Source organism: Acanthisitta chloris, unplaced genomic scaffold, assembly GCF_000695815.1.
Source record: "Acanthisitta chloris isolate BGI_N310 unplaced genomic scaffold, ASM69581v1 scaffold22595, whole genome shotgun sequence".
Lineage (NCBI taxonomy): Eukaryota > Metazoa > Chordata > Aves > Passeriformes > Acanthisittidae > Acanthisitta > Acanthisitta chloris.
The window spans coordinates 38,696-54,872 of NW_008675635.1; the positions used below are offsets into that span (position 1 = coordinate 38,696).

The following is a 16,177-nucleotide window of genomic DNA, read 5'->3' on the forward strand; positions in this document are numbered from 1 at the left end:
CCGCCGGCAGAGGGCGCGCGCAGACCAAATTCCAGGCTTTTCCTGGAATTTTCACACCAGGAATCCTTTGGGCAATCTCCTCTTCCCTAACTAATTAATTCCTTTGAGAACAGGTTGTACACTTCTGTGGCTCATCTATGCATTCTTCTTTCCTCTCCTGTTTCGTTTACTCGAATTATATTCTCTTTCCTTTTTTCTAATGGAACTTTGATACTTGGTGACACCAGAAAGTCCAAACTGGTGAATATTTATCAGCCTGAGGGAATTTTAAAAGACTGTTAAAAACCAGAATACCCCAGACTTGAGAAAAGCCAAGAGTCAGAGCAGTGCATGAGCCATGAGAATAAGCTGCTGAGGCTCACACTAACACAGTCACCTGTAAGTATGAAAATAACTTCTTTAGGATCTGATAAAATTATTAAGAAACCAACCTAAACCTGCACTGGAAATGATCACTCTGGGTCAGCACAACACTGTGCTCAGTGCAGGTGAACTTGCCTCACTACACTGCTGACAACAAAGTCAGATCATTGATTCTCAAGCAATTACCTGTTGAACCAGCAAACATCAAATCACCAAAACACTGTAGTTAGAACTGCTTAGAGGCTGCATTCCAAAGGGGTATTTTAAGGCATTTGCACAATTTGGGTGCCTAATTTCCATCAACTTCAATGAAATTAGAAGACTCAGGAGAGCACTGGATGCTAACTTGATTTTCTCAGATCCAAACGTGGGACTGCTCACAAGACAATACAGAATGGCTGGAAGGGTTTTATTTTGGGGTTTTAAATATACTTTAGTAGGTGCTCAAGCCTGATTTTATTCTGTAGACAACAATGCTAAGTGCAAAGGTAAAATTTCAGGAGTCTTTAAAGACATAGTAATATACATGGAATAAGTTAAGAATCTTTTTGGTAGCTCTCAGTAAAATCACATGGACTTAAACTGACAGCAACCTGCTTTGTTGAATTTGGAAACAAAACAGTACAATTACTACTTGGAAGTGATTTTACATGTAATTAAGATGCAGTATTCCTAGACATCAAAAGCTTTGCATTTACAAATCTGTGCCTAAGTAATGACAAACCTCCTTTTTCACACTTCTTGGAATATGCCTTAACCACAAACTGTATACAGACGGTGACAAGTGGAGCCCAATTTAAAAATGTCAAGTGACACAGCAGCAAAAGCACAGCTGTGAGGATCAGATCAAAGGCAGCTGCTTCTTAATTAAACAGACAAAAAGATGAGATTTCCAGGGAACCTGTGGTTAATTGGTTAACCAGTAAGTGATTAATCCAGGATAACTAAATTAGTCAGATTTAGATGAAATACAAACAAGTGTTCATGTAAAATACCTCCCATAACCTCAGTGACATTAACAGACCATTAAGGTGGCACAGCTGAGCACGCAGGAGGTAAGCAATGCCAACATTAACTCTGCATGAGGTACTTCAGCTTATTCCTCTGAGACAACTTCATTTGTGCTCACATCTATCTTTGCCCAAGTGCCCCACTCTGCAGTTTGTATCATTTCAAACCACATTTATAAACCTTTAATACAGTAATTTGCCAACTTATTGTTATGGAAGTCTTATTACCAGCAACATTCGAGCACATTTCAAAACTTAAAATTATTTCACAAGATGCTCAAGAGGCTTCATTTTTCTACAAACAAAAACTAACATTTACTAGTATTCAGATTGTTCTCTAACATTCTGGATCAAGCACATGTAAATTACTGCTTCTAGCTACTCAGTATGAACCAAGGTGAACTCTTTGGAGACAAGAGGCTTTTCTACAGTCTAAATGCTTTACCACTAACAATTTGGAATGCTCAAGGAGTAATAAACAGAATGATTAAACTATTCCTATCCCGTCACTTGCTACCAGACACAAAACCCCTCAGGGAAAAATCCTCAAATTATGGGAAGCTTTTGGCCCTGTAAGTGACAAATTTCAAGAAGATTTTGTTCTTTTTAAACACTAGAGAAATCCCACACTGAATGTCTGATGCAGAAAGCAATTTTATACCATTTCATGTTTATTAACTTGTTCAGAGATACAGCAGATTGTCCTCTCCCAGAATGTAAATGAATACCAAACCAGACACTGAGCACTCAGATACTTAGTCTGCAGAGATGTTTTCTCAAGGCCACATTCAACAGTATATGCAAAAACATCATAATCAGATGGAACTGGTCAAACTGATCTGCTGTAGATACTAAACCTAAGGCAAATCAACTGCTGAGGAAAGAAATTAGGCAAGTTCCTCTAACTTGAAGCTGCTGATATCAAATTTAGCAGTGATTCAATTCTACCACTGCACCTCCCTCAGTGGCATTACTCTGCACTCCTAGTCAGATTGGCTACCACCACAAAACTCTCTTCTCAAAACTATGGAGGCCCAAAAAAGCAGAGACTTATGAGAGCAAAGATTCTTTTTCTAACATTCCTCCAGCTCCATGAATCAGGGAATGATGACTCAGATTTTATTCCCTATGTCACTACACAGACACTACAAATTGATCATAGCTACGGAGTGAGCAAATCTGAACACAAAAGCTGCTAAGGAAGCTTCCACAAACTTGGGTAAAAGCTCTGAACAGAAAGTTTGTACAGGAGCTGAGAGAGCAAAGCCAAAGATGCCAGTGATACTGTACCTCTGTCCCTGATCCAGATCCCGGTGAGTCTACTTTCCTTTTCTTCCTGGGACCAATGGCAGCTAACGCAGTCAAGTTGGCATCCCTCTGTCTCATCTGTGCTAGCTCTTGCTGCTGCATCTGCATTTGCCAGAACAAGTACAGTTAATTGTTTTTCCTTTGATTTCCAAAATAAAAATTCATGCTAAGGTGAACACTCACCTCCTTGGCCTTCTGTTTCAACCTAAGCTGTTCTGGATCTTCTTGTCGAGATCGAGACTGTGTTGGTGAAGGATAAACATGAAATGGTTGGAGGAAAAGAAAGAAAAATTAATTCAGTTACAAAAGCAGTTCAAGATTATAAGTTTTACATGGCACATGAAAGCTTTTCTTCAACTTCAGCAGGTAGTGGGGAATACCTACCACTCCCAGAGAGGCTGACAAGGGAAAACTATTTTAGCAGTTTTCCATTTCTTAGTTTCAAGCATCAGTTTTTGAAAACTGATCACCTTTTTCTGCTTGGCTAAAGACAGCAAAGCAATAGCTAAGCAATTATGCCCTAAACAAAATCATTACAAAACAAATTACACAGGTCTGGTCACTGAAATACACTTTGTGTATGAAAAAAGGAGTCAGACCTGTTTGGAAAAATTCCTCCCCTTGCTGTGTAACTATGCACATCCTCAGAACAGATGTTTCTGCTACACCTACACATCCCAGTCAGGCTCCTGTTGGTTCAAACTGCAGCTGAGTGACCCACAGAACATGGACATCAGCAACTGCCCATTTCATTGGGCACCTGCAATTCCTTGCACCTGTCATACTTTTGGAATCATGGAATTGTTTACGTGAGGAAAGAGCTTTAAGAACACCAAGTCCAGCTGTTCCCCCAGCACTGCCAAACCCTCCTCTAAACCATGTTCCCAACTTCCACATCTACACAGCTTTTAAACACTTCAGGGGTTGTGACTCAACCACTGCCCTGGGCAGCCTGTTTTAGGGCTTGACAGCCTTTTCAGTGATAAATTGTTCCTAATATCCAACCTAAACCTCCCCTGGCACAACTTGAGGCAGCTTCCTCTTGTCCTATCAAATCCTGACTGAGGTTAATCCCATACATTCCTTAGACCAACAACAAAATATTTTAATTTTATGATCAAGTACCCTTAAAATACTAAGCTTTTCCTAATTATTAACCTATGTCTTCCCTGCTGCACTTTAGGTGCAGCAAACACAGGGAATTATATGAACATGGCAAAGAGAATCATGAAGACTTATGTCTCACCCCAGGCTTTGCTCTTCTAAGTAAATGGATTTGCTCACTAATCTTATCTCATAGGTCACATTTTCCAGACCTTTAAATTGCTTTCCTTCTGAAGTCTACTTGGTGTAGGGCCCAAAAACTGGACAGAATGTTCCAGCTCAGGTCTAACAGGAACCAATTGAAATTAAGGTATTGGTTCACAACATGATGGACCACAAATCCAGCAGAAACTTTAGGTTGTTTTGTCAATTTTTTCTAGAGCCCTCTCACCTAGTCAGTCATATTCATACCACATTCACTGAGGAAAACCACGAAGTTCATGCCAGATTCACTGAGGAATACCACAAAGTCTAATATTTACATCCAGCTTACATCAACTGCTTCCTATTTATTTTATTTCTGCAACTGGTAAAAATCTTTCTGAATTCTATTCTAGTCTCCAAATGTCTGGAACCTTCCTATTCCATTTAAGAGCATCACCAAGTTATAAAATTTATCTTTTTCACAATGCAAAAACTAAGTGTTAATACCTCTTTTAATTTGGGAAGGTGCAATGAGATTGGCAAAGAAGCTCTCACATGCATTCCCATGAAAAACAAAACAGAGCTCTGGTTAAGAACACATTCATCAAGTTCCATCTTTGAAGCTTCATCTTCCCCTCCATTGCAAGTGTTTTAGAATGAAAAGAAACTGCAGTTCTGATGTCAGAAGTGACACTGTGCAAACATGTGTGAAACCCAAGCACTTGCCTTTGCTGCACGCATTAAAATTTCCCTTTCTTGTTCGTCTTTACGTTGCTTTTCTATTTGATCAAGTTGTTCAAAGAACTTGAGCTGTGCCCGAACGTCACTTGCTTGTTCATATCTTTCATCATCCTGAAAATACAGCAAACATGTTTCTCATTACTTTCTTAAAAACAAAGCTGTTAGCTTGTACTGTGCTGGGGAAGAACATACACACTCAAAGCTCCAATGTTCACTTCGTCCTGTTCAGACAAACAGCAAGTGTGTATTTACACCAGTCAAACCAGCTAGAAACTCTTAAAAGCATTTTGTTCTATTCCATGAATCATCAGATTTTGACTTCTAAACTAGTATCATCACAGGTTTAACCTCTCAAACATTTTTCACAGAGCTGTGTGGGGTTTTTTTTAAACACTGCTCAGGCATTTGCATCTATTAAAAACACACATCTGTCAGATAGGAGTCTCTTGAGAATTCAAAGCAGTGCTCTTATCTGTCTGATTGTACGATCACTCAGACTCCAAACATTTGGCATAATAAATAAAGGGGAGTGAGTGCACAGATTCTCTGAATTTGTTTTAGAAACATTTGGTATATACAAACTGAAAAGTTCTAGTCACCCACGTGTTTTAGTATCTTAATGGAAGCTGAATCAGGCAAAGAGAACAAACAACCTGAGCTCCTGCATTACAGCCAGCAGCTCAGCCTGCTGAATCTGGGCAATTTTGCCATTTGACTTGTGCAATTAAGTACAGTTACCTTGTAAGAAATATTTCTTTGTTGAGCAGTCTCTGATAATTTTTCCACGAGGTTTTGTAGTCTTTGTTGTGTAGCATGTGATACGTAGCTAACTACATCAGGATGGATTTCTGTGATTCCGTGTTTTTTTCCTACAATCAGGACAAAAGTTCAGTTGTAAAAAAATTGCTTTACATTACAGCTAAACACAAGGCTATTCTCAGTCATGGAAATTGACAAGTCCTTTGCAAAATAAGACTTGCAGGTATTTCTCTGACAAGCATTTAACAGGAAATGACATACTGAAATTTACATTAGTTTAACAAAATTTACAATCTGTAATAAATGCTGTATACTACAACATAAATAATTCAAGACTGCTTTCTGTTCCACCATCCATTCTAAATTACTAAGTAAACGTGATAAATTGCTTCTGGATTTATTTCATTGTTTGTGTCACGTTGGTTACACCTGATCAGTTTGTACAGTCAGACCCTTACCCAGGTTGAGTAGTTCTGATGGTGAATTGCCATCACTTTAGAAGGCAACTCTATAGTTTTGTTATCCCTTGACACTCTTCTACTTCCATAAGCCAAGTGATTGCCCACAAGCATCAGAATATACCAGAAGGCAGTGACTCCAGCAACTTTATTCAAATCCATTTCATAGAGTCATAGAATCAACCACGTTGGAAGAGACCTCAAAGATCAAGTCCAACCCTACCGTGGTTACTAGACCATGGCACTAAGTGCCACATCCAGTCTCAGCTTGAAAACCTCCAGGGATGGTGAATCCACCGCCTCCCTGGGCAGCACATTCCAGTGTCTGAGCACTCTCTCCACAAAAAATCTCTTCCTAATATCTAACATAAACCTCCCCTGGCAGAGCTTGAGTCTGTGCTCTCTTGTCCTTCCCATCTTCTATGGAAAATGCCTTCAATTAAACTAGTGAAATTAGTTTTACTAATGTTCAAGAAAAGTACCAACATACCTATTTCTAATATCCTTCTTTGTAAAGGTGCTGGGAAAAGGAAGGTTTCGTCTTTACAGGACCTTGTTAATGTGCCCACTAGCTCAGAGTTTGTTGCCAATATCCGAGCACTTTCTTCTGACAGGTTGACTCCAGCCATTGATGCAACATCATTAATGTCATCATCATCCCTTAAAGAAAGGAAAACTCGTTATAATATTATATTATGATATTTAGTGCCTATCAGTGCACACTGCTATGATATATCACAGCTGTATGTGGGGAATTCCACACTAAGCCTGAATACTTTATGTTTGCATTTTATTTGTTTTTGTTGCATGATAAAAGCAATTTGATTGTAAATGAGGAATTACTGCTTGGATTCCGAAGAGCACTAATTTTGTACTTCCTGGTGTTTTTCAAGATCCTTCCTTGTGTAATGTTTCAACACCTCCAGAAACAAAGAGACCAGACACATCACTACCACAAAACAAAAATAAATTGCCCTCATCACTAAGGCTATGCAACCAAATAACACAAGCAGAGCTGGGAGAAGTGAAGGAATAGATTCCATTTGCTTGTCTGGGCAGGATTTGTTTATGAGGTTTAGTGTCAGCTAAATGCTAAAACCAGTCTGGCACGAGTATGTCCAGCTCTGCTTGTTAAAGTCTTTAATGAAGACACAAACCTGCCCCCAGAAAAATCACCTCTGAGTTACTATGAGTTTCCCCAGCCTGATTCAGCACTGCTGCAGCACACGGGAAGGTCCCAAAGTTCAGCTGCTCAGGCAGCACAAGCACAACCAAACATGCAGTTCCTCACCTAAAAGAGCCTCCCCCAGGTTCTTTCAGTTTATTCTTCTGAGCAGCAGCTACTTGTGTTGAAACAGTGGCAATAGCTTTGTTTCCAGGTAATACTGCTGGTTTTACCACAGGTACTGCAAGAAGACAGACAAGATTTATACTCCATCAACATGACAGTTCAGATTTTCAAACCAGTCACAGGTACTTATGGCAATAGATCTGGTACAAAGAGTTTACCTCAGGAGTTTCTGTCAGCATTTCACCCAGCTAACACAGGACCCTCCCACATAATTCCAGCACCCAAACAATTTTCCTGACTGTAAATGCTGCCCTGACAGATGTGTATCCCCAGCCACTATGGCACTAGGCACTGAAGATTTTAGCAGCAGAACAACAGCCATCATAAGGCCCCACGGCATTTAAGAACTGACATTTATTGAACCACAGAATGGATTAGGCTCAAAAGAACCTTAAAGATCATCTAGTTCCAGCCCATCTGACACCTTCCACCACACCAGGTTGCTCCAAGTCATATCCAACCTGGCCTTGAACACTGCCAGGGATGAGGTGTCAACAGCTTCTCTGCGCAAGCAATTCCTAAAGCACATTGCAGGTAATGCTATCAAATATGGCATTTACCAAGTGTCTTCACCTCTTACCTGTCTGAAGCTGATTCAGCTGGATTTGAGGAGTAGTGAGCATAATACGACTGTGTGGTTGCCTCAATGCTACCATGGGTGTCTGTGTCAACGTTACCTGGGGAGGCCTTATCAACGCTCCTGTTTTTTGAGACTGTTGGATAACCTGCAAATAATAAGGACAAAAAAAGAACAGGCTGAGTAATAACTAGAGATGAGAATCAGGTGGGAAGAACAAACCCTATCAGTACTGGAATCAAGATGGATTTTAAATTATTTCTTTTTTCTTGGTAGCTAGTTTCTCTGAAGAGCTCGTTGAGCTAAACCACCAGTCTAAGACCAAAAAGTCACTGCACTATTCAAAGAAACCTCTGTGCCAAAGATGCTGCACGTACCAGTGGTGTGGTCTGCCCCTGCTTACTAACACCAACTGGTGTGGGCTGGGTGAGGCTGATGACAGGCTGCTGGAGGGTACTGGTGACAGTGGCAGTCGCCTTCCCTGCCGTGCGCTGGACCGAGGAGCTGAGCAGCACAGCCGCCGCCGAGGGGATCGTGGCTATCGTCGCTTGCGTCGTCGGCTGCTGCTGCTGGCTCTGCTGGATGAAAGCTGCAGAGTCTGGTGTCAACTGTCTCAAGGCAGGTAAACTCCTCTGGAAGGAAGAAAGAATTTTGTCAACTTTTTTTGATGCTAGCTCACGCAAGAAAAGGTTAACTGCGGCAAAGCGATGCGCTGCGGTTCTGTCCGCTGGATCAGCAAAGATGAGGTGAGCACACAGGAATATCACTGTTCACAGAAGGACAATACCTTTTGGATATCATAGGTATCTAGGCTATGCAGCCTGTCTGGAACACCTGGCATGTATTTAACAACCCAAGCCCAGCCCTGAGTGTGCTCCTACAGACACTCCCAGCTACACGTGAAGCCTCAAAAGACATACTGGAACACTGGTGAAAACTTCAGAATAGCTCCACAGAGACCACAGTGTTTTACTGGATTCTTACATTAGTTGTTTTCTTATGGCAACCAGTTTTGTCCTCAGGAACAGCTCAAGGTTGAACAAGCATTTAAGAACCCAGAAGTGTCAACACACACCCACAACTATATCCCTTAATCAAGCAGTTATACTCTCACCATTCAATGCTGTTGTACTTCCCCTGATTTTCAGAAGGTAAATGTTTTGAAATAAACATTATTTTGACATGTGCCCAATTAGTATGGAATTTAAGACGAATGGGATTTATTATTGAGAGGTGACAAACTTCCTGCTTATCCATACAAACTGGTGTACAGCAAAGACAAAAGATTTGCCCTGAAGGTAAAGTTTTCTGTACAATTCAATTCCTTGTTTTCTTTCCAAGACTAAGCAGAGAATAATAAATCAATTCATAGGTTTGCTGGTGTAAGACATAAAAAGAAAACTTTCCAGATTTCTCAGAAGAGCTACAATGGTATAAATTGCATTACTGACTGTGCCAATGAATCTAATACTAATAAACTCTTGGAACTTTGAATCAAGAATATTATTTAAGGGAGCAAAAGCCTAGCAAGGCACCACTTAAAACTTCCATTTACATTTTCTTGGAATTCCATCTACACTGCTAAAGATGTGCTGATGTTCATTACTGTTGATACATAAGCAGAAAAGTAAAGAAAGTCATGAACATAAGTTACCTTCAGGAAAGGCACAAGGTAAGGTTGAGGTGAAGAATTAAGTTCTCTGTACAGCCTACTGGTGAAGTCTTCTGGTTCAATTTTTCCATCCTTTAGAACAAAAAATCCAAATGAATGAACTTGTAGAAATTAACTTTATAGACATTCAACACCAAAATAAGTGGCATTATAACCCTTCACTATTATTAGTTACCAAGAGCTTTATGGTAAGAACTAATTTTACTACTAATTTCAACGAGGAAGACCTACAGAGCTCTGGTTATCACATGGAAACATCTGGAATACACAGCTCTACCCTAACTTAAAGATGCCTAACAACTAGACAAAACAATACTAGTACTCACTCCATAAATATTAAGTATGTCAGACCTTTACATTAGCATCATGTAACATTACTTGCCTTTTTTCTGTAAAAACTTGTGATTTCACACACACACTTATTGCACTAGTTGTTGTGTCTTCTCTCAAGTAGTTTTTATTCAGTTTTACCAAAATATAAGAATTTATATAAGAATTTAAAGAGTTACTATTTACCTCACACATCAATTCATGTTATCATGCATAAATAGCAGCAGCAAAGTCTCATTTACAAACTTAATGGAAAACTTACGCATCTATCTTAATTCAGAAGAAGAAAAGTTTATCTCAGATTTTATCACCTCCCTCCTCTGAAGAAAGAAAAAACTCAAAACTGAGTCTAAATTTGCCCAGTGTTTCTCACAATTTTTAATTAACTTCCCTTACCAGCAGGTTCTGCACTAATTCTTTCACGTTAGCTGCAGTCTCTGAGGACTGTTTTCCAGATGATGCCAGTTTTATTAATGTGGACAGGAAGTTTTTGCATTTCTTCACATTTTCCATAGTTTCCTTAGAAGAAAGGGTAAAAGGGAAACAGAGAAGGGAAAATAAACTCTTTGCAATACACAATCTGACCATACACTCTGAGAAATAAAGTCCTTCAGCTCATCGCTGCACAGTAGTATTGATAGATTTATGTTCAACACTTCAGATAATCAGACTGAAATTACTTTGCTTTGTTTTAAAAAAAGTGAGGCCTTTAAAACTGCTACAGTAATCAAAATTAAGACCTTGACACCTATCAGAATTGAAATGACCTGTACCCACACATTGTAAATCATATGGTTCTATTAGAAGTTTACCTTTTCAAGACCAATACCTCACAAAATTCAAGACCAATACCTCACAAAATTCCTGTATCTTTACTACTCTCCACTCCCACCCATCTATACATGTATGTGTATATAGATATAGAATATATACACATATAATATACAGAATATATATGCATGGAATCATAGACTCAACTAGGTTAAAGAGAACTCAAAGATCGAGTCCAACCCTACTGTGGTTACTAGACCATGGCACTAAGTGCCACATCCAGTCTCAGCTTGAAAACCTCCAGGGATGGTGAATCCAACACCTCCCTGGGCAGCACATTCCAATGCCTGAGCACTCTCTCTGCAAAAAATCTCTTCCTAATATATAACCTAACCCCAGACTGGCAGAGCTTGAGTCTGTGCCCTCTTGTCCTGCTGCTGGTTGCCTGGGAGAAGAGACCAACCCCCGCCTGACTCCAACCTCCTGTCAGGGAGTTGTAGAGGGTGATAAGGTCTCCCCTGAGCCTCCTCTTCCCCATCCTGAACACCCCCAGCTCCCTCAGCCTCTCCTCATGGCACTTGTGCTCAAGTCCCTTCACCAGCCTCATTGCTCTTCTCTGGACCTGCTCCAGCACCTCAACGTCCCTCCTGAACTGAGGGGCCCGTAACAGAACACAGCACGTGTGTATATGTGAATGAACAAAAAAAGAGATGCTAACTGCATCAGTATCTTACTGTGGCAGCAGTGGAGGTGGCTGTTGTTCCTTGCACTGTTCTCTGAGGAGTTCCAGTTTGTACAGCTGTTGCTGTCCCCAACGTGGTTGTTTGTGCAGTACCACCCAGAACAATCTGAGGCTGCAGAGAATACAAACATAAGATTATTTTACTTGGAACGTACCAAAAACCTGTTTCCCTGAGCCATCAGACAGAAAATGAGCCCCAGGGCAGTAGAACACCTTTCAAGGCTGCTGAAAGGTGCCGTCTGCTGCAGTGGAAAGAAACAGACACCAGATGGCACTAACCACATTCCAAACGGAATTCCCAAAGTTGACTGAAAATTGCACGATTTTTGGTCACTGAATAAAACACCATAAACATACCCTCAGCCACTATGGTTTCAAAACACAACTACAACGAGTACTGAATTCATGCAAATGCAGTAGCTTTTTCTGCCTGTTCTATTAAATGCCCTTTCCAAAGGGAGGAATTCCTAAAAAAGCACAACTGACAGAAGCTCAGGTCTTATTGAGAGCTTTTGGATGAACAAATGGACATTTTCCTAGTTTTGCAGACAAACTGGTAATTTAAAGTAGGAATATCACCTCTAAAGGATCACCACTGGAAACAAGACCTCCTCAGGGGCACAGCTCATTCATGGACTTCCAACACAGTCTAATTAGTAACAACAGCCCAATCTGACTCCCCAAGCTACAACCAGAACTCAGCATTTTAGCAAATCATTTGTAAACTTGGTCTTTTTACAAAGAAGCACAAGAAAAGAGGTTTCAGTATTGCCAAAGCTATTGGTATTGTGGGAGATGCCAAAGGAGACAAGGATTTCATTTGTCTCATGTTTTTGAAATCAGGATAAATGAAGTCCATGGTGTGCTCATTACAGCAAAAAATATGCAGATGGAATGATTGATTTAGGGTTGGTTTTTTTCCGTCCAGTATAACAGCAGCGCAAATTAAGGAGACTCAGTTAGGTAAATTAACTCTTAGATCTGGAAAGATCACTGGCATAGGCAAAGTCTCTCCGAGGGGAAAAAGGTTAACTGGATGCATAGCAAAACCTGCATGTTTTAAATTAAAACTCTCTAATCCTGTCTACTCAAAGGATGAAGAAAGCACAATGAGACAGATTAGGCGACAGCAATCATATTGTATCGCTGCTGCCTGGAAGCCACGGGGACAATTTCACACTCTTACACTGTTTTAAACTCACACCACCATTCCTCAAAAGAAGAAATTTCCAAGCAAGCCCATCATTACTGAGGTCAGGCTGTGAGACTGACTCCACTGTCTATCCTTGGGTTATCAGAGTCTCCATAAGGACGTGGACCAAACCAGAGAGAGAGAAGGTTTGGGGAAGAGAAAGCTGCCAGTGCAGTCATGGCAATTGTAAATTTTGCTGCAGAACTCAGAGGGCTGCAGATCCATCACAGGAGTAACAGATGCAAATCCAAAGGGAACTGGTGTCACTTTCTTGAAGCAAAAAACATAAAGGTATTTTATTTTAGCCAGCTCTGTGATCATACAAACTAGAAACAGGACACCTTTAAACAGAGATGCATACAGAATAATAACACAGATATAAAACCTTCTACCTGTACATCCCAAACACATATTGAGATCTGCACGTTTTAGAAAGGGTAATCCACAAAGTATTTCTTCCCTGCACTGAGCAATTGTATTTCCTGCATGTCTGGCAGTCTCATGCACACACCACTTGGCTACACTCACTTGCACAACCGGAGGACGCTGTAGCGTTGTTGTGGGTTGCACTGTTGTTTGAGCCTGAGACACTTGCTTGATAATAGTAGTTGGTGTCACCTGTCGTGCAATAATGGGTGTTCCTGGAGCCTGGGGAAGAGGAAAAAAAAAACCAAACACATTAGTGCCTACAGTTAAATATCATCTCCTTATCTAGTACTTTGTCTCTGGATCGTTACCATTATTACAGATACCTAAACCACTTGAAACCTGTGAGAAGGAATTTTAGACCTGAACTGAATTCAGCTCTCCAATTCTCAGTGTACATATACCTATATCCACCTTTTTCTTTTAGTCTTGTTTTTCTTCAGGAAAAAAAAAAAAAAAAAAAGAGTTGTACACATTAACCACATATGGTCTTGAACTGTCTTCTTTACATCAAACAGTTTTAAGCCTAATGCGATTCAGAGAGGTAAAAATATTTTTTATGAGTAACAGCCAAACTGTAACAAAATTAGGAACAAAATGCAAAGCTTATGCCATGTGGAAAGTAGATGTAGATTAGAATTTTAGGAAGAAATTCTTTACTGTGAGGGTGCTAGCACAGCTTGCTCAGAGAGGCTGTGGACTCCCCATCCCTGGAAGTGTTCCAGGCCAGGTTGGATGAGGCTTGGAGCAATCTGAGCTAGTGGAAGTTGTCCCTGCCCAGGGCAGGGGGGTGGGATTAGATGATCTTTAAGGTCCCTTCCAACCCAAACCATTCTGTGATTCTATGATAAGCTTGTACAGCCCCAGTTAGACCTATGATTTCTTCACACCACTCACATCATACCTTACTTTCTGGTGTATTCTTCCCAGGCAAAAGAAAAATAAAAACCAAACCTTAATCATACAGTTTTTAGCACTACAAATTCCTGGACTGACCTGCACTGTGGATATCTGCACTGGGGGTGCACTGGTAGGTGTTGCAGGACGAGGAGTCATAGTATTCTGAGACTGAGACTGGGCATGTGCCTGTGCTTGCATCTGTGCCAAGGCTTGTTGGGGGATCATCAGCAACTGCCCATTCTCACTGCGCACTATGACCATGCCTGGAAAACAGAAATGGGTCAGGAAACACATATCCTTTTCAAATGTGAAAGAACATACCTTTCTGGGTTGTTGTTTTTTTTTTAAATCCAAGTTGGATACATATGGAATTAATGTAATGCTGAAGGACTATGCAGTGAACAAAAAAGGTGTAGGATAAAAGCAAAATATGCAGCTGCATTATGACATTTTGTACAGAATAGCTGAATTTCAGAAATACTCTCTATTTAAATGCTCAGTGTGCTTCGCATCGGAACAGAGTGAGTTGTATTTGCCCCAATCAAAAAATTCCATGTGACTAGAAGTTAAAATCAGCAATCATGTAAAAATCCTACCTGCTCTTTACTAAGAAATTTGTTTTATGAAACACTACAACTAGAAGAAAATCCTGCTGTTAGGCAAAATTCCTGTTAGTTTGTCTTTAAGGCGGGGGGAAAAAAACCCATATAATAATCAAACAGGCTTCACCATCAACAGGAACACAATTGTCTGAGTTCTAAATTAATTTCCCATAACCAATTTAGTAATGAAAGTGGCTATAAAATCATAATCTCTCTCATGTGCATCAGCAACAGACTGCACTGTGCCATGTTACACCCCAAAAGCAAAATAAAACAGAGAGGGAAATGAGGCAGTCGTTCCCTGCTCAGTCACTCAGATCAATACACTTAACCCCACTGGGTAGCTGTAGGGAAGCAGCTTTTAACAGGCACATTTTCAGATGAGAGTCTCTCTTCCTTGAAGGCACAAACAGGATCTGGACAACATGAACTTATTTCCAAGAGTTCCTGCATTCAGCATGGCTCAGTCAGGCCAGGAGAGCCTCAGGACCTCATCAGCTCTGGGAAAACCTCCTAAGGAAACAAACTGGGCACTCAAAATTAGTTGGCCTTTCTGAGCAGCAAACTACAGAAGAACCATCACCACAAAAATCAAGAGGCACTACTGAAATCAGGAAGTTTTTCTGAAGTGTTGTTCAGTGAATCAAAAGCCTATACAGAGTCCCCAACAATATCTGGAGATCTGGTCTATGCCACCTCAGAGCATGACTACTTCAAAAGAATCAAGCTTTTATTTGCTTTTCTATTCAGATGAAGTGCTGAAATGTTTACAGACAATGCCTGAGACAGTTTTCTTGGACTGTTTGGAAATTCAACTGCAAAAATCCATATACTGATTTCTACAACAATGAGTTCAGAAGAAAAACATGAGTTGATTTGCTCCTAATTTTTTCCTTACACTCTCTACATTAGCTCTCTTTTAATGAAGTAGAGTCACACACAGACATTAAACTAGCTTACATCCAAAAGGTGACTTTCTGTAGCAGCTTATTTAGAAGTGCCAGTGTGGGACCCACAACGTGCTATGGACAAGAGTTATATCTAGAAACACTCACTCTCAAACTGTTTTTCTGTAGGAAAGGAGGAGGGGATAAAACTTATTTATGATCTTGCAGACTGTAGAAATAAATACTCTTTGTTTAGCTGTCAAGTCCAAAAAAACATTTTCCAAGCCATTGCAAAAAAAGCGTCTTTTCTCCTGTAACATATGTAGGAAGAAGTATTTTCCTTACAACAGCAGAGGCATTAACCACTACCACAGATTACTGGCAACTTCAAAACCTCAATAGTGATCAGAGAGCTTGATCCTGTCAGCTGCTCATTAGAACCATCACTGCTTTCTCCCCCTCAGCCTCACACTACAGGACAGAGCCACTAACAAAAAACCCAGAGAAATTCAATGTTTTAAAGACTAGAGAGTGACCTGCTAATACATCAAGCTCATTCCTGCCCACATAGAACCTCAATCCTCTTCCAATGTGCAACCATAAAATCCTGAGAAATGAACTCGCGTTGCCCATTTTTGTCATCCCTCATAATAATCAGCTGAAGCAGCTAAACGCTGAATCAGTGGAAATCTTCAATATTATTATAAGAGAAAACATCAGTACTGTGGAAATCTGATTAGAGGAGCTATTTTGAAGGCAACATCAAATATTGAGGTTTGTTGAGCACCGTTTAGCTTCTAGCAACTGAAAAGATCCAATGCAACTACCTATGTCTGTGCT

The 16,177-nt window shown here is 40.3% G+C and overlaps 1 protein-coding gene across 1 annotated transcript in view; it reads right to left on the reverse strand.

The window, feature by feature from the left end:
• TAF4 (TAF4 RNA polymerase II, TATA box binding protein (TBP)-associated factor, 135kDa) overlaps positions 1-14,111 on the reverse strand; it is a gene marked incomplete at its 5' end in the record, with an annotated part of 16,681 nt that extends 2,570 nt beyond the window's left edge. The window contains 13 exons of the mRNA XM_009075845.1: positions 2,664-2,783; positions 2,865-2,921; positions 4,656-4,781; positions 5,409-5,539; positions 6,378-6,547; positions 7,179-7,293; positions 7,819-7,963; positions 8,193-8,447; positions 9,470-9,559; positions 10,214-10,336; positions 11,323-11,442; positions 13,051-13,170; positions 13,945-14,111. Of these exons, the coding sequence (XP_009074093.1) occupies positions 2,664-2,783; positions 2,865-2,921; positions 4,656-4,781; positions 5,409-5,539; positions 6,378-6,547; positions 7,179-7,293; positions 7,819-7,963; positions 8,193-8,447; positions 9,470-9,559; positions 10,214-10,336; positions 11,323-11,442; positions 13,051-13,170; positions 13,945-14,111 (1,739 nt within the window). The remainder of the gene's footprint in view (positions 1-2,663; positions 2,784-2,864; positions 2,922-4,655; positions 4,782-5,408; positions 5,540-6,377; positions 6,548-7,178; positions 7,294-7,818; positions 7,964-8,192; positions 8,448-9,469; positions 9,560-10,213; positions 10,337-11,322; positions 11,443-13,050; positions 13,171-13,944) is intronic.
• Between the last annotated feature and the right edge of the window lie 2,066 nt (positions 14,112-16,177).